General features: G+C 45.5%; 2 protein-coding genes across 2 annotated transcripts in view; both read right to left on the reverse strand.

The window, feature by feature from the left end:
• The window catches only part of LOC124551240 (GILT-like protein 1), a gene marked incomplete at its 5' end in the record, with an annotated part of 105,492 nt that extends 98,434 nt beyond the window's left edge, over nt 1-7,058 (reverse strand). The window contains one exon of the mRNA XM_047126235.1: nt 6,927-7,058. Within this exon, the coding sequence (XP_046982191.1) occupies nt 6,927-7,058 (132 nt within the window). The remainder of the gene's footprint in view (nt 1-6,926) is intronic.
• The window catches only part of LOC124551168 (gamma-interferon-inducible lysosomal thiol reductase-like), a 30,630-nt gene continuing 12,968 nt past the window's right edge, over nt 6,933-24,594 (reverse strand). Inside the window, exons 2-3 of the mRNA XM_047126151.1 lie at nt 22,525-22,692; nt 6,933-7,100 (exon numbers count right to left, since the gene is read on the reverse strand). Of these exons, the coding sequence (XP_046982107.1) occupies nt 7,065-7,100; nt 22,525-22,692 (204 nt within the window). The 3' untranslated portion in view covers nt 6,933-7,064. The remainder of the gene's footprint in view (nt 7,101-22,524; nt 22,693-24,594) is intronic.

The following is a 24,594-nucleotide window of genomic DNA, read 5'->3' on the forward strand; positions in this document are numbered from 1 at the left end:
TTAAATCGCCAAACTGCGTCTTTAATTGAAGTGTGTATTTCCTCAGTAAGGAAGAAATACCCCACACAACAAAATATGAACCTTTGTTTCATAAGACAGTCGGTTAAATTTCAGCGTTGAAGGGCCACACACGTTAGCAAATATAATGCTTCAGAATTATTAAATTGCGTTGGAGAGGTTCTAGACAGTCAAAATGAAACAATACTTTTCCTTTACGGCAGTTGAATCTAAAGGTGTTTTTAAACAAAGAGAACTGTTTTTGCTACTTTGTTAAGATGCGCCATTCCCGTCTTTTGGAGTGAAGGGAAGGATTTCACGTCTGATTGAACTGAAGAGTACTACAGCTGAATCTATATTTACAACAACTGATACGAACTAAAAACACGAAAACTTTCTTACGACAATTACGAAGATGCTCTTTCGATTGTGCTGCTAATTTTAGTGGTTCTGTCACTGGGGTACGTGCTCGGTTATCAGATGTTTATGCTTTTCAATTGCCGTCACCAACTGTAGGAATAAACACTCTATAATGAAATGCACGTTACATGTTGTTAAGCTCATTTTGAAACATTTTCATGCTTCATCTAAACGAGAAAATGTATTGTGTGAAATTCACTTTAGAACAAACGTTTTTAAAAATACATGAAGCTATCCACATCCGTTGGATGAGTACCTATTGCACAGTTCGTGCTATATTCCAGTGACACAGGTCCATTATGATGGCATGTAAACATATGCACAAAAAATGTTCAAATGTGTGTGAATTCCTAAGAGACCAAACTGCTGATCTCATCGGCCCCTAGACTTACACACTACTTAAACTTATTTACACTAACTTATGCTAAGAACAACACACGCACCCATGCCCGAGGGAGGACTCGAACCTCCGGCAGGAGAGACTGCGCAATCCGTGACATGGCGCCTCAAACTGCGCGGCCACTCCGCGTGGCTAACATATGCACAAGGACGGTGTGGATTTAGCAAATTGGCGAAAGGAATCTCGTTAATTACAATTTCACTTTGAGTGATATATTAAATGCAATCTCAAACTTAAGTAAAGTTTAACAAAAACAGCTGCACAGAATTTCACAAGTCCCTGTACTTGTTTCTGTCTCTGGAATATTTAAGACACATCGAGTCATCGGCTACCTTTACCATTGCGATGAATATAGTGCTGAAAACGAAAAACTAAATAAAATTAGAAACTACAAGTGTACCCAACAGAAGTTAACGGTGTGCCATTCACGCAGAACAAGGAACGAACTATGAAAAACGTAAAAAAAATACGAAAAGAATTATTAACGAAATTGAGCAACTGTTCAATGAAAAGGCTCTTAAACTGATAGAACTAGAGGCATATTATGAAAGCTTTAAAACATTTCACGAATTTAGTGATAATGATTGTAAAGATCTGTGTTTGATGTTAGGATTTAAAAATATAGACGTTATTATTGCAGAATTGCATTCTTTGAAATATATTGCTCATAATAAGTCACGAGATTCGTCTTCTGATATTGCTTCTTTTATCGTAAGGTCGAACATTGGCTATCAAGTGCTATCGACAATCGTTGAATTTGTGCTGTGAATTCCTATTTCCAATTCCATTGTAGAAAGGTCATTCAGGGTGATGACAAAATTAAGAAATAGGATAGTTGAGGATATGTTTCGAACTTGTGTAAAGTGTCAGCAGAAGGGGGCAAGGAGCCCACAGAAGCTATTATTGCTGATGTGACCAACAGCTATGCTGTAAAAAAGTCTTGTCACATAAATTTGCTGTAAATGTAAGTTTTCATACGATAGTATTATTTTACTGATTCTCATAATTTTATTCCTTAAGATAATTAACTTAGGCTATACTTACTTAGTACCTACACATAATTTCATTAAATGTAAACGATTTAGAGAATTTTTAACATATTAGTACTGATGTCACTAAAATGTGAAACCTACGGCATTCATCCCGCCCCCCACACCATACAAATCTTAATGTCCGCCCCCCCCCCTCCCTTTCTACAGACGAAAGCGTCTGTATTCATCACAGCAAATAATGTAAGGGGAAATCTTATATGCAGAAAACCAGGTGTAGAGTTGTTGTTGTGGTCTTCAGTCCTGAGACTGGTCTGATGCAGCTCTCCATGCTACACTATCATGTGCAAGCTTCTTCAACTCCCAGTACCTACTGCAGCCTACATCCTTCTGAATCTGCTTAGTGTATTCATCTCTTGGTCTCCCTCTACGATTTTTACCCTCCACGCTGTCCTCCAATACTAAATTGGTGATCCCTCGATGTCTCAGAACATGTCCTACCAACCGATCCCTTCTTCTAGTCAAGTTGTGCCACAAGCTCCTCTTCTCCCCAATTCTATTCAATACCTCCTCGTTAGTTATGTGATCTACCCATCTAATCTTCAGCATTCTTCTGTAGCACCACATTTCGAAAGCTTCTATTCTCTTCTTGTCTAAACTATTTATCGTTCACGTTTCACTTCCATACATGGCTACACTCCATACAAATACTTTCAGAAATGACTTCCTGACATTCAAATCTATACTCGATGTTAACAAATTCCTCTTATTCAGAAACGCTTTCCTTGCCATTGCCAGTCTACATTTTATATCCTCTCTACTTCGACCATCATCAGTTATTTTGCTCCCCAAATAGCAAAACTCCTTTACTACTTTAAGTGTCTCATTTTCTAATCTAATTCCCTCAGCAACACCAGACTTAATTCGACTACATTCCATTATCCTCGTTTTGCTTTTGTTGATGTTCATCTTACACCCTCCCTTCAAGACACTATCCATTCCGTACAACTGCTCTTCCAAGTCCTTTGCTGTCTCTGACAGAATTACAATGTCATCGGCAAACCTCAAAGTTTTTATTTCTTCTCCATGGATTTTAATACCTTCTCCGAACTTTTCTTTTGTTTCCTTTATTGCTTGGCTCAACATACAGATTGAATAACATCGGGGATAGGCTACAACCCTGTCTCACTCCCTTCCCAACCACTGCTTCCCTTTCATACCCCTCGACTCTTTTAACTGCCATCTGGTTTCTGTACAAATTGTAAATAGCCTTTCGCTCCCTGTATTTTACCCCTGCCACCTACAGAATTTGAAAGAGAGTATTCCAGTCAACATTGTCAAAAGCTTTCTCTAAGTCTACAAATGCTAGAAACGTAGATTTGCCTATCCTTAATCTTTCTTCTAAGATAAGTCGTAGGGTCAGTATTGCCTCACGAGTGTGTATGTGTGTAGAGTATGAAACTGGGATTTCCCTATAGATTAAATTTCCTTTACTTTACGTCTATGGTCACAAACTTTTCTCAACAGATTACCAGTTTCGGTCTATAATGACCATCTTCGGATCTGTTTTATAAAACAGATCTGAAGATGGTCATTATAGACCGAAAACGGATCTGAAACCGGTAATCTGTTAACAAAAAGTTTGTGACCATAGACGTAAAGTAAAGGAAATTTATTCTATATTCGGGTCACTGTTTTATTCGCGACAATGTTGAGCTTGTGTTCCCTATAGATGGTGCTAGCCGTCAGTGTAGGGCCCATGAGACCGCGTCTGCAGCGCCATCTGCTTCCTGTAACGGCTCACGACGAATGTCAGCACCAAAGACCTTGTAAAAAATAACTAAACTCACTGATGGCGCTGCAGTCGCGGGATAATTTGAACCTTCGGCTGGACGCCATTATAGTGGTTGTAGTCTGATGTGTTGTGTAGTATTGTTGTTTATGAAGACCCTGATACAATGATGTATATTTGTTGGGGCGTACATACAGTATTTGTTACTCGTAATTCTACTGTCTGTACGCTCCAATCAAGAGAAGTACAATGGTGAAGAGTTGTGCAGCGATTAATTGTACAAATAAATTCGAGAAAGGAACGAATATTACATTTCACAGGTATGTGTCTATTTTAAGTTTTTTTGTATGTCAGTGCACTTGCTTAATAAATGTTTTTGTAACACGGTATTAGCATAAAGTGTGTGTATCTATTTGCAGGTTTCCTTTTTCAAAACCACAGCTATTACAAAAATGGTTACACGCTGTCACGAGGCAAGATTTCCGACCGACAGAATACCATTTTTTACGTTCTGATCATTTTGAAGAAAGTTGGCTGATCGGTAGTGTTTTCATGGTCTAGGTTAGGTTGAAACTTGATAATTGGTCGTGAGTTGCCAAAGCACCATGCCATATATATAACGCACTTGTCGTCATAAAATCTAAAGCAAGGTAGAGTCAGAAAATATCTATTAATATATTGGGCAAATCTTCGAGTATTTTGATGCATTTTGCGTACATCTATCGTAAATGAACTACGAAAAATGCTAGGGGTCCAGTACATAACTTTTAGCTACGACAGATTCCATGTAGTACTAAGATAAATTCATAAACAGTGACTAGTTGCTTCAAAAATGGCTCTGAGCACTATGCGACTTAACTGCTGAGGTCATTAGTCGCCTAGAACTTAGAACTAATTAAACCTAACTAACCTAAGGACATCACGCACATCCATGCCCGAGGCAGGATTCGAACCTGCGACCGTAGCGGTCGCCCGTCTCCAGACTGTAGCGCCTAGAACCGCACGGCCACTCTAGCCGGCGACTAGTTGCTGTTTGTTCATAAATTAAAAAGTATATTGTAGTAACGTATTTAAATGAGGCATTATGTTTGTGACCTAACTCAAGGGAAGGCATTTTATAACCAAAAGCGATGTATAAACATTCGAACTCCGCGCGTCAGTTTACCACTCTAATGGCCGCCGCCCAGCTATTCAATTTGTCCGCTCTTCACAGTCGACCACTCGTGCGGTTGTGGGGGCCTGGTCAGCACACAGTAACCCAAGTTCCATACATCGGTGGTTGTTTCAAACTAGTAAACATATCGAGTTTTGTGCCCACGAACTACGATTTGCAAACAGCATTGGTTTTCTGTTATCAGCTGAAGAGAACTGCTGCAGAATCGCATCGTATGTCGAAGCTTTCGGCGAACATGCTCTTGGGGGAACACAGTGTTTCGAGTGGTTGAAAAAATTCAAAAGTGGTGATTTTGACGTGAGAAACGACGAGCGCGGGAAACGACCGAAAAAGTTCTGAGACAACGAATTGCAGGACCTATCGGATTAAGGTGATACTCATACTCAACAGGAACTCTCGGAACAATTGAATGTGACGCAGAAAGCCGTTCCCGAACTGAATGAAAAAACATAATTACGTAGGCTTTCCCAGCGTAGTAAGTCTTGAAAGTCTCTTCGGGTTTGCTGCCGGATTCTAAAATCAACTTGACTCCGGAGGTGTGCGAAGAGGAACATAGATCTGTGGCCTTTCTTCCTTATGTTGGAGACTTATCGTTTAAGATTGGACGAATTTTAAGGAATTTTAACATTAAGAGTGTGTTCCGTCCACCTTCTAAGATTAGGGCTGTGCTCGGCTCTGTGAAGGATGATTTGGAGCTTAGGAAACCCGGGGTGTACAAAATTCCGTGTCAATGTGGGAAAGCTTACGTTGCCCGTTCTATTCGCACAGTGCATGACAGGTGTGTGGAACATCGCCGCCATACGAGGCTACAACAGCCGGAAAAATCGGTGGTAGCAGAACACTGCCTAAATGAGGGACACAAAATGAAATTTGAGGAAACTGTTGTGGTTGTCAACATCTCCGGTTTTTGGAACAGTGTCTATAAAGAGTCGATTGAAATTAGGTTGGCTGATAATTTAATCAACAGAGACAATGGGTTTCCTCTTAGCAAAACGTGGAATCCTGTATCATCTCGCATCAAAACTGAACGTTCTTCGGTGCGGCCTTGACTGCGATATATCGTTGCCAGCAGTGTTTCACTAAGGGCGGCGCCACCTCCCTTTCTTGAAAGGCAGAAATCGTGATGGGCGGCGCATGCGCCGTGTACTGAAGGTTGGCCTATATAGGACGTCGATTTGCAACCTGGCGTCAGTTCTCAGCGGGAATCGTCAGCAGAAGCAGCATTTTCCTGAAGATGGCGAACAGTTGGGTCGCCGAAATATCGAGTCGATTTTAGGATCCGGCAGCCCGAAGACACTTTCATGAATGAAAAACAGCAAGCAAATCGAAAGACCATTTGTGAAATGCTGTTCGCCAGATACAAAAGAAAGTCGTTTCTCTGTCGAATAGTGACAGGTGATAAAAATGGATCTATTTTGAGAATCCTAAGTGTCGTAAATCATGGGTGAATCCAGTTAAACCATCGACATCCACTGCAAGAGCAAATCGCTTTGGAATGAATACAATGCACTGTGTTTGTTGGCATCAGAAGGGTGTCATCTATTAAGAGCTGGTAAACCCTGGTGAAACCGTTGACACTGATTGCTACCAACAGCAAATTATCGATTTTAATCGAGCATTACATGAAAAACTACCGGAATGCGGAAAAAGACAAAGCCATATTGCTCCATGATAACGCCCCACCACACACAGCAAAGAGGGTTAGGGAAACGGTCGAGGCGTTCAGTTGGGAATTACTAGGGCATGCGGCTTAATCCTCAGACTTGGCTCCGTCTGATTATCATCTGCTTACATCACTGGGACACACTCTCACTGAACAGCGCTTCAGTTCGTATGAAAATGGCTCGCTGACTGGTTTGCTTCAAAAGAGGAACGTCTTTTTTGGCGCGGCATTTATAGCCTGCCGGAGAGGTGGCAGAAATGTATAAATAGCAATGAAGATTATTTTGAATAAAATATTGTTTATCAGTTTCAAACAACAGACGAGTAATTCAGGTTTCATACTACTACACGTGGTATACCCACCCAAACGTCTGTTTATGGCAGCATAGGAACCGGAAGGCGAGAGTTTTCTGTCATCGTGTGCTCACTGTATGATCACATCCAAAGTGAGTCGATTGAAAGGAACTCGGTACGGATGAGTGAATAGCTTACCTGCTCGCCAATGGCTTCAGGAAATGTCTCGTTGCGGATCGTGCACTGCACCAGCTTTACCAAAAAGGTCTGGTCCTCGACGATGTCTATGGCACACGAGTGGATTTTGTTTCCCTCGCACTCCCGTGGACCGTGCTCTCAAGAGAAATTGTATCCTTCTGGCGTTTCAAACGTCTGTGGAAACAAAAGCAAAAGTAGAGAATACACACAACGTGAAATAAACACATGTAAATCAAAATTGTAGAAATTAGCAATGAAGTCATTAAACTAGTCAATGAGTTTTTATATTTCGAGTAATTTTTTTTCGTTTTGTTTCGCTGCCGGCCGCTGTGGTCGACCGGTTCTAGACGCTTCAGTCCGGAACCGCGCTGCTGCTACGGTCGCAGGTTTGAATCCTGCCTCGGGCATGGATGTGAGTGATGTCCTTAGGTTAGTTAGGTTTAAGTAGTTCTAAGTCTAGGGGACTGATGACCTCAGATGTTAAGTCCCATAGTGCTCAGAGCCATTTTAACCATTTTTTATTTCGCTTCCAGCGTTTGCTCTCTGTTTAGCCATCTAAAACACATGTTTACTTTGTATACCGGTACTTAATCGCAAATTCATGGAATTAAAAGCTCATCCTGTCGCAATTTTTCAACACAAAGTTTTAATAAATACCACGATAAGCAAATTACACAAATTTGCACTATCAGTTCACACTATTTCTTAAATTTAAACATGAGCAAAGCATAGAAGTGAAAATATGAAGATTTTACCTATACTCTAAGGCTCGGGTGGCCAAGATTTCAGCGTGCCCCGGTACGAGTGTCAAAGAGCGCAACATCGCTGCACATTTCCCCCACCAGCGCGGCACGCTGTCTAATTGCGCGTCGAGGGGGAAGAAGGGAAAACCACAAACACGCCGCATTTAAATGGCAGTGCTTGGTTTTATATTTCAGATACACTGAAGCGCCAAAGAAACTGGTATAGCGATACGTATTCAAATTCCAGAGATATGTAAACAGGCAGAATACGGCGTTGCGATCGGAAACGTCTACATAAGACAATAAGTGTCTGTTGCAATTGTTAGACCGCTTACTGCTGCTACAATGGCAGCTTATCAAGATTTAAATGAGTTTGAACTGATGCTATAGTCAGCGGATGAGCAATGGGACAGCATTTCCAAGGTAGCGATGAGGTGGGGATCTTCACGTATGACCATTTCACCAGTGTACCGTGAATATCAGGAATCCGGTAAAACATCAAATCTCCAACATCACTGCGGCCGGAAAAAGATCCTGCAAATACGGGACCAACGATGACTGAAGAGAATCGTTCAACGTGACAGAAGTGCAACCCTTCCGCAAACTGATGCAGATTTCAATGCTGGGCCATCAACAAGTGACAGCGTGTGAACCGAACCATTCAACGAAACATGATCGATATGGGCTTTCGGAGCCGAAAGCCCACTCATGTACCCTTGATGACTGCACGACACAAAGCTTTATGGCTTGCCTGGGACTGTCAACAGTGATATTGGACTGTTGGTGACTGGAAACGTGTTGGCTGGTCGGTCGAGTGTCGTTTCAAATTGAATCAAGCGGATGGACGTATACGGGCATGGAGACAACCCCATTAATCGATGGACCCTGCATGTCAACAGAGGTCTGTTCAAGCTGGTGGAGGCTCTGTAATGGTGTGGACTGTGTGCAGTTGGAGTGATATGGGACCTTAGACACGTCTAGTTACGATTCTGACAGGTGACACGTACGTAAGCATACTGTCTGATCTCCTGCATCCATTCATGTCCATTGTGCACTCCGACGGACTTCGGCAATTCCAGGAGGTCTGAGTTTAAACACTTCCGCTGCCAACCATACTCTGAACACTATTGAGCTTATCTGGGATGCCTTGCACCGTGCTGTTCAGAAGAGATTTCCAGCCCCTCGTACTCTTACGGATTTATGGACAGCCCTGCAGGATTCATGGTGTCAGTTCCCTCCAGCACTACTTCAGACATCGAGCGAGTCCATGCCACATGATGTTGCTTCACTTCTGTGTGCTCGCGGGAGCCCCACACGATGTTAGGAAGGTGTACCAGTATCTTAGGCTCTTCAGTGTAGGTCACAAACAAAACAAATTGTCAGTATTATTTAAGAACCTTTGGGTGAGTGAAGACATAATTTTTATGTGGTACAAACTGTCAGCATACGTACAGACACAGACAGTTTCACAGAGCTTAGCACTCAGGTTCCACGTAGTCGTGGCTTATTCAGTTTCATAATCGAAAAAAAGTGTTTCACACAAATATGTCGATCGAACTACTTCAGCACTTTTGCAATCTGATTATGGAGACCTGGAAACGCTACACGAGGAAAGCAATGCAAATGTCGTAGACAGTTTTAACGTAAAAAGGTTTGTCATTAAAACTGGAATTGCCTTGCACGTCAATCAGTTAGATCGGCGCATGCACTGTGGCACTTTCAGTTGAACAGCCAAACGGTCTCGAAAGCGGTACGGAAAGAGGTGTAAAACTTGTCCTTCTAGTCTTGTCAAGACCGCAAGGAATTGTTCAAACTTCGCGTTTTCTTTATCGCCGATGAGTTTAGGGAAGTGGTTTGTTTTTGACAGTCTACAGCGCGATTTTCTTTTTAAATGCATCCCCATCAAATCAGAAAAAAGTTACCTTGCAACGTCTGACTGTGGACAGTTGCAGTCAAGTCCACTTGCAATGCTAAGTCTGCAATACATTCTGGGTGTTCTAATTATCGATCCTGCAGTCGTTTCTCCTTCATACACTACTGGCCATTAAAATTGCTACACCACGAAGATGACGTGCTACAGACGCGAAATTTAACAGACAGGAAGAAGATGCTGTGATATGCAAATGATTAGCTTTTCAGAGCATTCACACTAGGTTGGCGCCGGTGGCGGCACCTACAACGTGCTCACGTGAGGAAAATTTCCAACCGATTTCTCATACACAAACAGCACTTGACCAGCGTTGCATGGTGAAACGTTGTTGTGATGCCTCGTGTAAGCAGGAGAAATGCGTACCATCACGTTTCCGACTTTGATAAAGGTCGGATTGTACCCTATCGCGATTGCGGTTTATCGTATCGCGACATTGCTGCTCGCGTTGGTCGAGATCCAATGACTGTTAGTAGAATATGGAATCGGTGGGTTCAGGAGGGTAATACAGAACGCCGAGCTGGTTCCCGACGGCCACGTGTCACTAGCAGTCGAGATGACAGGCGTCTTATCCGCATGGTTGTAACGGATCGTGCAGCCACGTCTCGATCCCTGAGTCAACAGATGGGGACGTTTGCAAGACAACAGCCATCTGCACGAACAATTCGACGACGTTTGCAGCAGCATGAACTATCAGCTCGGAGACCATGGCTGTGGTTACCCTTGACGCTGCATCACAGACAGGAGCGCCTGCGATTGTGTACTCAACGACGAACCTGGTTGCACGAATGGCCAAACGGCATTTTTTCGGATGAATCCAGGTTCTGTTTACATTATCATGATGGACGCATCCGTATTTGGCGACATCGCTGTGAACGCACAGCGGAAGCGTGTATTCGTCATCGCCATACTGGCGTATCACCCGGCGTGATGGTATGGGGTGCCATTGGTTGCACGTCTCGGTCACCTCTTGTTCGCACTGACGGCACTTTGAAAAGTGGACGTTACATTTCAGATGGGTTACGAATCGTGGATCTACCCTTCATTCGATCCCTGTGAAACCCTACATTTCTGCAGAATAATGCACGACCGCATGTTGCAGGTCCTGTACGGGCCTTTCTGGATACAGAAAATGTTCGACTGCTGCCATGGCCAGCACGTTCTCCAGATCTCTCACCAATTGAAAACGTCTGGTCAATGGTGGCCGAGCAACTGGCTCGTCACAATACGCCAGTCATTACTCTTGATGAACTGTAGTATCGTGTTGAAGCTGAATTGGCAACTGTGTCTGTACACGCCATCCAAGCTCTGTTTGACTCAATGCCCAGGCGTATCAAGTCCGTTATTACAGCCAGTGGTGGTTGTTCTGGGTACTGATGTCTCAGGATCTATGCACCCAAACTGCATGAAAATGTAATCACATGTCAGTTCTAGTATGATATATTTGTCCAATGAATTCCCGTTTATCACCTGCATTTCTTCTTGGTGTAGCAATTTTAATGGCCAGTAGTGTAACTATTATGTAGTTTATTTTACGTTGACGCTGCGTAAGCGTTTAAGGAGACCAAACAGCTGAGGTCTTTAGTCTCATACTCGCCCTCCAAGATGAAAGCAGTGTACCCACTACGTGTATACAGTAAATACTGGGTGCAAGTGTGACAAAGTGTTCTAATTGTATGTGTAGAGTGTATCTGAGGCAGAACATGCGAACCAGGTCAGTATTCTCCTCGTGGGACGTGGGGAACCGCCTAAAAACCACACCGGCTGGTCAGCGCACCGATACCTCGTCGTTCATCTGCTGGCTGGATTCGATCTCTGCTGGCATATCTCTCCGTCCCGGAAATGGTCACCTTAAGATCTGCAGCTACCAACGCGGGTTTTATTTTACGAATATGAAAATCCAGCTGGGTGAAATAGAGAGTATGTCAAAGGATATTCAATAGCAGTTGGAAAAATGGTGGGCTGCATTCTGCCTTGTGCAGGTCTCAGTATTATGACAATGGCATGTGTCGAGTGTACATGCAGGAGTACAACGGAAAATTCGAGAAGTCAGTCCGAAAGCTCTATTCACACCCTGCGCTAATAATATGCATTCTCTAGTCTTCCCTCTAGCGTGACCTGTTTTGGGACTGTAGAGAAGTTATAATCATTGTTCTCGTCTTCTACATACAGATGGGAATTACTTGTTGAAAAAAAAAGACAAAAAGCACGCTTGAAACGATTGTTTGGTACGTATTGGAGTGCTCATTACAATTCACTTAAAGCCGTAAAAGGAAACTTGGAAACAGTTGTGAGCAATTTGGAAGATGCACAAGATCCATTCAAGTCATACATTGATACAAGATTTGCAGCACGCTTGCTCCTTCCATCTATATGTGATTTCACCTTTTTGACCAACATACACTTTAGGTACATGATACTGAAGGAAATAAATTTTGTCCAATGATATGTACAATTTCCAAAGATAACTTTGTATAAAGGACTCGCCAAATTGAAAATCTTGAATGAGATTTTAATGACGGAACGAAGAACTATTACAGACAATGCTGTTACTTTTTGCACTAAAAATGCAATCATATGGATATTAACACTGACCGGACGAGGAAAAAAAGAGTAAATAAAATAATAGTGGGCGAAGTAGCTAATGACGTTGGATTACCGATTCAGGAAGAAGTTCGTCGCTCAATGTCTGAATGCATCGATCGATTTATACAAGAATATTCGCACCTTGGAGGAAACCACCAAAAGTTTCCAAATTGTTGAAACAAAATTTGTGCTTAAAGCTACCGATGACGCTTTGGCTGTAGCATTAGGGAGCCTGGTAGAAATTTACGATGAGTCCCTAAAGGAGCAGATCCTGCAAGAAGTAAAATGGTGTTACAGGTATCTAAGCGCAACCGATAGAAGTGTGTAGGTATCTGTTAGATACACAGCCATCTAACTAAATGGAAATTCAGTGAATCATTTCCCTGAACAGCACTTATAATCCAGTATTTCTTGACCACATGCGCCTCAATCACATAATGCGAATAGGTTTTCTAAACTGAAGCTAATACAAAACATATTCGCTCTACGATGAATCAAGAACGACTATCTAGTCTCTTCTTTTTATCAGTTGAAAGAAAATTTTTAAATGAAACAGATTTCAACGACTTATTGAGAATTTCGGTAAAATAAAGGCACGAAAACATATACTATAATAATATCAATAGTAACTACAATCTCGTAATAATTTTGCGAAACTACTGATGTTATAATAGTACAAGCTTTGTTCCGAGACATATGAAATAAAAGGTACTTTAAGTATTTCTTTGCTCTCTACCTGCTGGTTGCTGTGCTAAACGCTAATTCGTATTCTCAGCTATATCTTTATGTATGTATGTTACTACAGCGCGGAGTACACCCACTTTTTTGTCAGTCTTTACTTTTGTGCCATTGATTTTTTATAAAATGTACATTGTAAATACGAGTACATGAATTGTTAAGCAGACGCCGCGCGGGATTAGCCGAGCGGTCTGCGGCGCTGCAGTCATGAACTGTGCGGCTGGTCCCGGCGGAGGTTCGAGTCCTCCCTCGGGCATGGGTGTGTGTGTTTGTCCTTAGGATAATTTAGGTTAAGTAGTGTGTAAGCTTAGGGACTGATGACCTTAGCAGTTAAGTCCCATAAGATTTCACACACATTCCATTCCATTAACCAGACGTTAGGAGCATCGTTCACGTATGAAAGAGCTAAAGATGACGACATGACGATCTTATTGGTTTTCCCACAATGACACGTAAATTCTATTTATGTCGTATCAGCAGCTACCTTATGTCTAAGTCATTCCCGTTTCCTTTACGTTAATAGAGGTCACTTACGTAATAACAGACAGCTGCGGCAATGTTGTTCTAGAACATTCCATCCAGTGGAATCTTCGCTTGTACATCTACATCCATACTCTGCAGACTATTGTCAGGTCCACGGTAGAGGGCACTTACCACTGTACCTGTTATTACGGCTTCTTCCCGTACCATCCACGAATGGGGCGAGGGAAGAGTGATTGCTTGGTAAATGTCTCTGTGCGTGTTGTAATTAGCCTGACATTGTCTTCGAGATCCCTATGGGAGTGATATGTAGGCGGTTGTATATACACACATCGGCAAAAGTGTTGTATCATCCCGACATGTGCTGCTATTGTGACTGTTCCTGTAATGATCGGAAGGTCACCGCTGACATTGTTTGTAAACATACACACAGTTACCATGAGCGCTACCTGCGGTGGAATACCGCACTTGAAAGCAAATGGCTCTGAGCACTATGGGACTCAACTGCTGAGGTCATCAGTCCCTTAGAACTTAGAACTACTTAAACCTAACTAACCTAAGGACAACACACACATTCATGCCCGAGGCAGGATTCGCACCTGCGACCGTAGCGGTCCCACGGTTCCTAACTGTAGCGCCTAGAACCGCACGGCCATTCCGGCCGGCACTCGAAAGCACTGAAGCGTTTCAGTTGAAAGTAAAGCACCAGTAAGGACGCATCAGAGACGCCTGTGGAGCAGTGTAGTGGACATCCTTCATGGCACGAAAGTCAGTCGTGACCAATTATCGTATCCGCATCATAATAGACTCCTGGAAATGGAAAAAAGAACACATTGACACCGGTGTGTCAGACCCACCATACTTGCTCCGGACACTGCGAGAGGGCTGTACAAGCAATGATCACACGCACGGCACAGCGGACACACCAGGAACCGCGGTGTTGGCCGTCGAATGGCGCTAGCTGCGCACCATTTGTGCACCGCCGCCGTCAGTGTCAGCCAGTTTGCCGTGGCATACGGAGCTCCATCGCAGTCTTTAACACTGGTAGCATGCCGCGACAGCGTGGACGTGAACCGTATGTCCAGTTGACGGACTTTGAGCGAGGGCGTATAGTGGGCATGCGGGAGGCCGGGTGGACGTACCGCCGAATTGCTCAACACGTGGGGCGTGAGGTCTCCACAGTACATTGATGTTGTCGCCAGTGGTCGGCGGAAGGTGCACGTGCCCGTCGACCTGGGACCGGACTGCAGCGACGCACGGATGCACGCCAAGACCGTAGGATCCTACGCAGTGCCGTAGGGGACCGCACCGCCACTTCCCAGCAAATTAGGGACACTGTTGCTCCTGGGGTATCGGCGAGGACCATTCGCAACCGTCTCCATGAAGCTGGGCTACGGTCCCGCACACCGTTAGGCCGTCTTCCGCTCACGCCCCAACATCGTGCAGCCCGCCTCCAGTGGTGTCGCGACAGGCGTGAATGGAGGGACGAATGGAGACGTGTCGTCTTCAGCGATGAGAGTCGCTTCTGCCTTGGTGCCAATGATGGTCGTATGCGTGTTTGGCGCCGTGCAGGTGAGCGCCACAATCAGGACTGCATACGACTGAGGCACACAGGGCCAACACCCGGCATCATGGTGTGGGGAGCGATCTCCTACACTGGCCGTACACCACTGGTGATCGTCGAGGGGACATTGAATAGTGCACGGTACATCCAAACCGTCATCGAACCCATCGTTCTACCATTCCTAGACCGGCAAGGGAACTTGCTGTTTCAACAGGACAATGCACGTCCGCATGTATCCCGTGCCACCCAACGTGCTCTAGAAGGTGTAAGTCAACTACCCTGGCCAGCAAGATCTCCGGATCTGTCCCCCATTGAGCATGTTTGGGACTGGATGAAGCGTCGTCTCACGCGGTCTTCACGTCCAGCACGAACGCTGGTCCAACTGAGGCGCCAGGTGGAAATGGCATGGCAAGCCGTTCCACAGGACTACATCCAGCATCTCTACGATCGTCTCCATGGGAGAATAGCAGCCTGCATTGCTGCGAAAGGTGGATATACACTGTACTAGTGCCGACATTGTGCATGCTCTGTTGCCTGTGTCTATGTGACTGTGGTTCTGTCAGTGTGATCATGTGATGTATCTGACCCCAGGTATGTGTCAATAAAGTTTCCCCTTCCTGGGACAATGAATTCACGGTGTTCTTCTTTCAATTTCCAGGAGTGTATTACGCACTGAAGAATCATCTATTGGGGAAGTCGCTCGACGTGTGAAAGTGACGTGTGCGATTGGTTCCAATTTACAGGTAGTGTTGAGGACTTATGCCGCTCAGTCCGTCCACGTTCGACGGGAACACAGGATGTTCGATATCTACGACTTCAGAGTGATACAGACCAAGGGCAATGTGGTCCAGAATTGAATTCGGCGTCATAAGAAGCTACAGGACGTCGTGTCTGACATCAAAGTGTTGGGAGACGATTGTATGATGTCATCTCCGCTTCTGATGACCACCAAGTCGTATACCACAACGCCATGGACTGCGTTACAGATGGGCAAGAATTCGTGCAGACAGGACCTCCCGGAGTAACGTCGGGTGTTGTTTACGGACGAAACTCGGATCTGTTTGTACCCTGATAAATCACAGACGACATGTCCGGAGATAACCCGGTAATATCGGACGCCTTCAACTCTGTGACCCACATCAAAATGGTGGTGGAGTAATGTTCTGAATGGCATTACACGGGGCACTGTACAACTCTCCTGATAGTTGAGGTTAATGTCACTTCCCCGTGGAACAGGAACGAGGTTGTGCAACCAATGTTGGGACCATATCGCCAACATTTTGGTGAAAACCTCATCTCGATGGATGTTAACTCGCGTGATCATTGCACGAGGGAAACTAAGGTTATAAGGCATGTAGCTTCAGCATGGAATGTCCGTGGGGAAAGTTGGTACGACTGCCGCATCGCGGAAAGCCAGCGGAAGGAACGAGCATTCCCATTCTCTCTCGTACCAAAGCTAGGCTGGCACGTTTCTTGATTCTTCTGGACGCCGCTGACTCGCTGTGATGCTTGACCTTAGCAAAATTCGGTACCAAACGTTCTTCTTGGCACTTCATTAGAAAAACAAAAGAGCTAAGTAGACGACTTCTCCGATGGCAGCTTGTCGATCCTTTTCATGCTGCGATACATCTCCTCCCCGTAGAGGTATGTGATGTGATTCTTCAATTTCTCCAGGCGTATTTTATGACGAAATAAATCTCGGGTGAACAGCCTGGTATGAGTGTGCATAGGAGACAATATTTCGGCACTCGACCACGTTGCCATCATCAGGTGCCTCGGTCCAGGTACAGCGTCCGTTCTCCTGCCGCCTGGGCGCTGCGTCCTAGGTCTTCTCGTTCAGGAGGGTCTGCTGGCACCGCCCTCGTTATTCTTCCCTCCTCCCCCGAACCTCCTTGTCGATTACTGCCGTGGTGACTGTCAGAAGTGGGCACCATCATTCCGGCTCCCGCCAAGTGCGAAGTGCACTATGTAATTCGCTACCTAAATGCTAAGGGCATGAACGTCATAGCGAAATTGTTTTAGTTTGTGGAGAGCACGAAATGTAAAGGCAGCATTTGACGAAACATGTACGGAATTTCAATTCTGGAAGGACGGAAATTCACGATGAAGACAGAAGCGGAAGGCCGTCTGTTGCGACTGATCATGTGGAGCAGGAAATTGGACATCTCTCTGATCGCCGTTCGACAACTGACGACCTGCAAGCAGTTTGTCCAAACATTTCACGAACTGTTGTGCATGAAGTCGTAAGTGATCGACTAAATCATCGCAAGTTGTGTGCGCGATGGGTTGCCGAGATGCTTACCGAAGCACACAAAATAAACAGTCAGTGCTGCTGGTGAATTTCCTGACCGTTTTGAGACTGAAGGCGAGGCTTTTCTCTACTCTGTAGTGACAGGGGATGATACTTGGGCTTATCACCGTACTCTAGAGAGCAAACGACAATCAATGTAGTGGCGCCATACTCATTCTCCTTCAGCCACAAAGTTCAAAACTCAGCAAACAGCAAGGAAAATCATGGTGTCAGTGTTTTGGGATAGGATAAGGGTTCTGTTCGTTGATTGTTTTGGAAAGAGGTGAAACAATAAATCCTGCAAGATACTGTGAGACCTTGGAGGAACTTCGCAGAGCCATACAAAACAAATGTCACTGTATGCTAGCAACGGGAGTCTGTCTCCCTCATGACACTGCTTGTCCGCACACCGCCCGTGTAACACAAGAGCCGTTGGTTGGGAAGTTTTTAGCAACCCCTCTCACAGCCCTAATCTCGCACCTAGTGCCTGTTCACTAAATTGAAGGAACACTTTCGTGGAAAACACTTTTCCGACGACGACGAGGTGAAAATCGAAGTGAAGAACTGGCTGAAAAAGGAGGCGGCAGATGTCTAAAACTCAGGATTAAAAAGCTCGTCCCGCGGATGACAAAATGTATTTAGGTAAATGGTGACTATGTGGAAAAATAATGCAAGACCTATACTACAATGCATGTAAATTTTATTAAAATACATTTTTTGTACTTCAGTTAATTCTTGAAACCTCACTGAGCCGTGCGCCGGCTGGTGTGGCCGAGCGGTTCGAGGCGCTACAGTCTGGAACCGCGTGACTGCTACGGTCGCAGGTTCGAATCCTACCTCGGGCATGGATGTGTGTGGTGTCCTTAGGTTAGTTAGGTTTAAGTAGTTCTAAGTTCTAGGGGACTGATGGCCACAGCAGTTAAGTCCCATAGTGCTCAGAGCCAATTGAACCAATTGAATTGAGCCGTGCACGGCTCGCGTTTATCCCACTTATTGTTTGTCATCTTGTATTACGGTACTGCCGCCTCGTCTTCTTATTCCATTTACTGGCGTCACTAACTTCCTGCCTTACTTGCCCGTGGGCGGCAGCAGCAGCGCGTATCGATAAGAGCAATGCCGTACCATCGCTGGAGCGACCAATAGTGTTTCCGGGTCGCCGCGTGTCTGGAGTCAGTTCGGGACGGACCAGCAGTGCAGTCGGCACGCAGCAGCAGTGAAGTCGGGGACGGAGCGCCGGTGGGGCGCCGACAGCCAGTGCTCGCTGACCCCTGGCGACACACATGAACTGTCCGACGGAAGGAGATTGGAGCGGGACGACCGTTGGTCGGTCGTTCGGTTGGTCGTCTCATCGGCCGACGTATACTTGCTCCTTTCACCGTTTCCAGGCCTCGGCAGTCGGTCGGTTGGCCTGGAGCATTCTCCGCGGGACGTGGTTTGGCCGGGATCCCTGGCGGTCTCTACACGGGTCAGAGTGTGAGGGGCTGTTCCCATTGCTATGAGGCCCGTGGCTTACCCATCCTGGACACGAAAGTTAAGTCTTTACTTTATCTACCAGCCAGCCCCAACTGTTCACATTGTGTCGTTTGAGTTTCGTTGTGGGCTGTTGGGACATCTTGTCGCTTGGTCCGTTGACTGTCGGTCAGTTGGGTTGTCGTCGGATCGTGAATGGTTGGCCCGACTGCCTGTCTCACCTAAGCGAGCGTTAATGTTTGAATTCCAGGCCGACCCTCGAACATCTGAGCGGTCTTGGGTGTACTGCCTTTTTTTATTTGTTCTTGTTGTTTGTAGTTGAATGGCTTCTAGCCGATTTTTTAAAATTAAAGTTGTTTTGCCCTTAAGGTATAAGACTTTTTAGGCCTTCAGCCTAATTTAAAGAACTGTTTCACGTAAGACGTTTGGCATTTTAAAGGTTCTAATGTTGTTGAATTTTAAGTGTTGGGCCTTCAGCCGATTTTGAGTTTGAGTTGTTTTGCTCTTAGGGCCTTATCTTAGTTCAAAGCAGTGTTTCACGTAAGGCCTTTGGCATTTTAAAATTTTTTATGTTGTTGAATTTTAAGTGTTGGGCCTTCTGCCGATTTTGAGTCCCAAAGATAATAAAGCTGATTTTTCTCTGTAAGCTTGTGAGAAACATTAAGAACAACTCGTTCCTCGCCATTAACGTTGTACCGTGCGCACGTTTTACTACGAAGCAGGAAGCAGTGTCAACCATTTGCACAGTACGTATGAACAGTGGGACAATCAGAGCAAAAGTAGCGTTTACGGAGACTGGTACTGTACACGATTTTTTAAATAAAAATTTCGTAGCTAAAGTATGATTACGAAAAACGTTGATGGTGTTAATATACACTCCTGGAAATGGAAAAAAGAACACATTGACACCGGTGTGTCAGACCCACCATACTTGCTCCGGACACTGCGAGAGGGCTGTACAAGCAATGATCACACGCACGGCACAGCGGACACACCAAGAACAGCGGTGTTGGCCGTCGAATGGCGCTAGCTGCGCAGCATTTGTGCACCGCCGCCGTCAGTGTCAGCCAGTTTTCCGTGGCATACGGAGCTCCATCGCAGTCTTTAACACTGGTAGCATGCCGCGACAGCGTGGACGTGAACCGTATGTGCAGTTGACGGACTTTGAGCGAGGGCGTATAGTAGGCATGCGGGAGGCCGGGTGGACGTACCGCCGAATTGCTCAACACGTGGGGCGTGAGGTCTCCACAGTACATCGATGTTGTCGCCAGTGGTCGGCGGAAGGTGCACGTGCCCGTCGACCTGGGACCGGACCGCAGCGACGCACGGATGCACGCCAAGACCGTAGGATCCTACGCAGTGCCGTAGGGGACCGCACCGCCACTTCCCAGCAAATTAGGGACACTGTTGCTCCTGGGGTATCGGCGAGGACCATTCGCAACCGTCTCCATGAAGCTGTGCTACGGTCCCGTACACCGTTAGGCCGTCTTCCGCTCACGCCCCAACATCGTGCAGCCCGCCTCCAGTGGTGTCGCGACAGGCGTGAATGGAGGGACGAATGGAGACGTGTCGTCTTCAGCGATGAGAGTCGCTTCTGCCTTGGTGCCAATGATGGTCGTATGCGTGTTTGGCGCCGTGCAGGTGAGCGCCACAATCAGGACTGCATACGACCGAGGCACACAGGGCCAACACCCGGCATCATGGTGTGGGGAGCGATCTCCTACACTGGCCGTACACCACTGGTGATCGTCGAGGGGACACTGAATAGTGCACGGTACATCCAAACCGTCATCGAACCCATCGTTCTACCATTCCTAGACCGGCAAGGGAACTTGCTGTTCCAACAGGACAATGCACGTCCGCATGTATCCCGTGCCACCCAACGTGCTCTAGAAGGTGTAAGTCAACTACCCTGGCCAGCAAGATCTCCGGATCTGTCCCCCATTGAGCATGTTTGGGACTGGATGAAGCGTCGTCTAACGCGGTCTGCACGTCCAGCACGAACGCTGGTCCAACTGAGGCGCCAGGTGGAAATGGCATGGCAAGCCGTTCCACAGGACTACATCCAGCATCTCTACGATCGTCTCCATGGGAGAATAGCAGCCTGCATTGCTGCGAAAGGTGGATATACACTGTACTAGTGCCGACATTGTGCATGCTCTGTTGCCAGTGTCTATGTGCCTGTGGTTCTGTCAGTGTGATCATGTGATGTATCTGACCCCAGGAATGTGTCAATAAAGTTTCCCCTTCCTGGGACAATGAATTCACGGTGTTCTTATTTCAATTTCCAGGAGTGTATCAAAACGTCTTAAAGTTTCATTTACAATGATATAGTAATAAGATATCTAATACGTAAGTAGGACCTACTCCCAAGAGCGGCACAACACCAGTGTAGCAGAGGTACGGCTGCTGACCAATCAATGCACTTGTGTTTGTTTACATCATGTTTATTCCAATGACGAACCAACTATAGTATGTCCCAACCCAATTATTCAACCGGCCAAATGGACGGTGTGAGGGTGTCCATTGTCGTGAAGCAATATCACGCGTTTCCTTTGAGATCCACGACGTTTTTCTCTCATTGATGGCTTTACTTTATAAGCGTGTCTGAGCAGCGGGCATTGTTTCTTGTACGCTGATCTTCGAAATAACTACCAAAGGCTGCACCTTGGTCACCCCAAAAGACGGTCAGCATGGCTTTTCACGCCGTTGATTGCGTTCTGAATTTCTTTCGGACAGGTGAGCTGGTGCGCTTCCACTCCCTGCTTTGTTTTTTGGACTCTGGTTCAAAATGGTGAACCCAAGTTTTATCAGAAGTTAAAATCATTTTTGGAAAAAGACCACCTTCCCTTTAATAGCGTTCTTTCAAGCCTGCACACACTTTAAGTCTTTTTTTGTGTTGTGTTAAATGTTTCGAGATACACCTTACACCTTTTTTTCTGAACTTGAGCTTCTTACTCACAACGTTAGGAACGGTACCAACACTTACTGCAACTGGTTTCGCTATGTGTCGAATTGCAAACACGCCGGCTTCACGAATATCTCGTCAGTGCCGGTTTCAAGGGAAGGAGTTGACACGAATTGGCCGACCAATACGTTGCTCGTTAGTCGCTAAGGTTCGAGTGTTTTTAGACTGTTCCACTATCTGTAAAAGTTTCTGCGGTTTGTATAGCTTTCATCATGCTATAAAACCATTCGGGAAAGGACTTTAGTCGGATTTTCACCTCCAGACCGCAAAAAACGAAAATTATGCGAGGAAAGATTTTAGTCGGATTTTCACCTTCATAAAAAAAAAAAAAAAAAAAAAAACCGGATCACCTAACATTTTTCAACTAAAGTGGAGACTTCAAGTGGACATATCATCGCTAATTGCAATTTTGAAGTAATACACAAAACAATTTTTATCCGTCAGCTGTTCTCAGCTCATCCCAGTGATACCAACCTAAACTCAAGAAAGTACAGACCTCCTCTTACAAACTATTTCATTTCTACATCAGTTTGTCTCTTTCATTATCGAACGACCCTCGTACTTAACTACATCATCTGCCAAAGTCTGCGAGGTCATTAATATACGACATGAACAACAAGGGTCCCAACACACTTCCCTGAGGGACAGCTGATGCCTCTTCTACATATGTCAACAACTCTCCGCATCTAACAAGAAATCCCCAATCCAGTCACGACCCTGTGATGGACGCCGTCAAATAAAGCCGTCTGTGCTGAAGTTAACAGTTTCAGTCCTCTGAAATACGACGAGCAATAGCTATTAAAAATATTGAAATGGAGTAAATATTACTTACCTCAGCATTTCCATACGGGACCAGTTTAAGCTTGATCCGTTCTGGAGCTTTTAGATACGCCGGAAGCAAGTGCTCGATGACGAACCTCCGGCAGTGCGGGCAAAGCGTTTCATAGTAAAGGCCGACCTCCACTGGACTCGTGAGAAGTGTTGTGTTTACAGCGGACGCCTGTAACACAATATATGCCGTAACGACTGGTAATATACTGAGGTGACGAAAGTCATAGGCTAGCGATATGCGCATGTAGGATGGCGGTAGTATCGCGTACACAAGGTATAAAAGGGCAGTACATTGGCGCAGCTGTCATTTGTACCCAAGTGATTTATGTGAAAAGGTATACGACGTGATTCTGGCTGTAAGACAGGAAATAACGGACTTTGAGCGAGGAATAGTACTTGGAGTAAGACGCATGGGACATTCCATTTGGGAAATCGTTAGGGAATGCAATATTCAGAGATCCACAGTGTCCCGAGAGTGTCAAATTTTAGGCATTACCAGTCACCACGGATAACGCACTGGCATCGTCTGCAGCTTCTCTCTTGGGCTCGTGACCACATCGGTTGGACCCTAGGCGACTCGAAAACCGTGGCTTTGTCAGATGATTCCCGATTTCAATTGGTAAAGAGGTGATCGTAGAGTTCGGGGATGGTGCAAACCCTACGAAGCCATGGATACAAGTTGTCAACAAGGCACTGCGCACGCTGCCAGTGGCTCCATAATGGTGTGGCTGTGCTTACATGGAATGGACTGGGTCCTGTTGTCCAATTTATCCTGTCATTGAATGGAAGTGGTTATGTTCGGCTACTTGGAGGCTTCATGTTTCCAAACAACGATGGAGTTTTTATGGATGACGATGCACCATGTCACTGGGCTACAATTGTTCACAACTGATTTGATGACGTTTCTGGACAATTAAAGTGAATGATCTGGCCACGCGGATGGCCCGACACGACTCTCGTCGAACATTTATGGGGCGTAATCGAGAGCTCAGTTCGTATACCTTCGCAGTAATGGACGGCTTTAGAAGCAGCGTGGCTCAGTACTTCTGCAGGGTACTTCCCGTGACCTGTTGAGTCCAAGCCACGTGGAGGTGCTGCAGCACGCAGGACAAAAGGGGGTCCGACACGATGTCAGGACATGTTCCACGACTTCTTTCACCTCAATGTAATTAGCAGCATACATATAGTGATAAGCTGCCTTACAGGTTAAAACGCACTGCAGAATGGCAAAGCCAGGGGTCTGAAACTGGGTTCCCTAAACTGATGCCGTGTTCCTTGGCTTCTGGAAGATATTCGGCACAGTTCCCACGATTGCTTAGTGAACGAAAGAAGAGTTTCCCCAGTATCCTACCACATACCTGTAGGTACGATGATCTTAAGGGAGCAAAACTCTCGAATTGAGAGTCCGCGAGAAAAATCTATACACACTTTAAGGAACGGAAAGTATTATGTGTTTATTTTACATTTAACACGAGGATGAGTCAAATGAAAACCTTAAATTTGTAATAACAAATCGAAATTTCGCGCCGTTATCCTGTAGGTTGCTAAGCGTGCTACAGACAGAGTGCAGAATGGGCTGTAGGTCGCAGCATAGTGCAGATACACACATACCGTCTTAGCATCAGTATAAAGATGCCCCCCCCCCCCCCCCCCCACTTGCTACTTGCACCAGGGAAGAACAGCGCTCTGTTATTCGGTTTTTGACGTAGTGAAGGTGTGAAACCTATTGAAATTCATCGACGAATGATGGTTCAGTATGGTGATGCATGTTTGTCACAGCAGCAAGTCTACGAATGTAGTAGGAAGTTCGCAAATGGTGTGACTTCAGTGGAAGATGCTCCTCGTCCAGGTCAGGCACAACAAGTTGTGGCTCCACAGAACATTGCAGCAGTTGAAGCCATAGTGAAGGAAAACCGCAGAGTGACTGTATGATATTGCAGAATGTTTACAGATTAGTCATGGGTCAGCACACCACCCTGTGCATGATGTGCTCCAGTTTCACAATGTGTCTGCAAGGTGGCTGCCACGGCAGCTGACTCGTGAAATGAGAGAACTACGTGTTGATGCTTGT

This window comes from Schistocerca americana, chromosome 9 (genome assembly GCF_021461395.2).
Source record: "Schistocerca americana isolate TAMUIC-IGC-003095 chromosome 9, iqSchAmer2.1, whole genome shotgun sequence".
NCBI classification, from domain to species: Eukaryota; Metazoa; Arthropoda; class Insecta; order Orthoptera; family Acrididae; genus Schistocerca; species Schistocerca americana.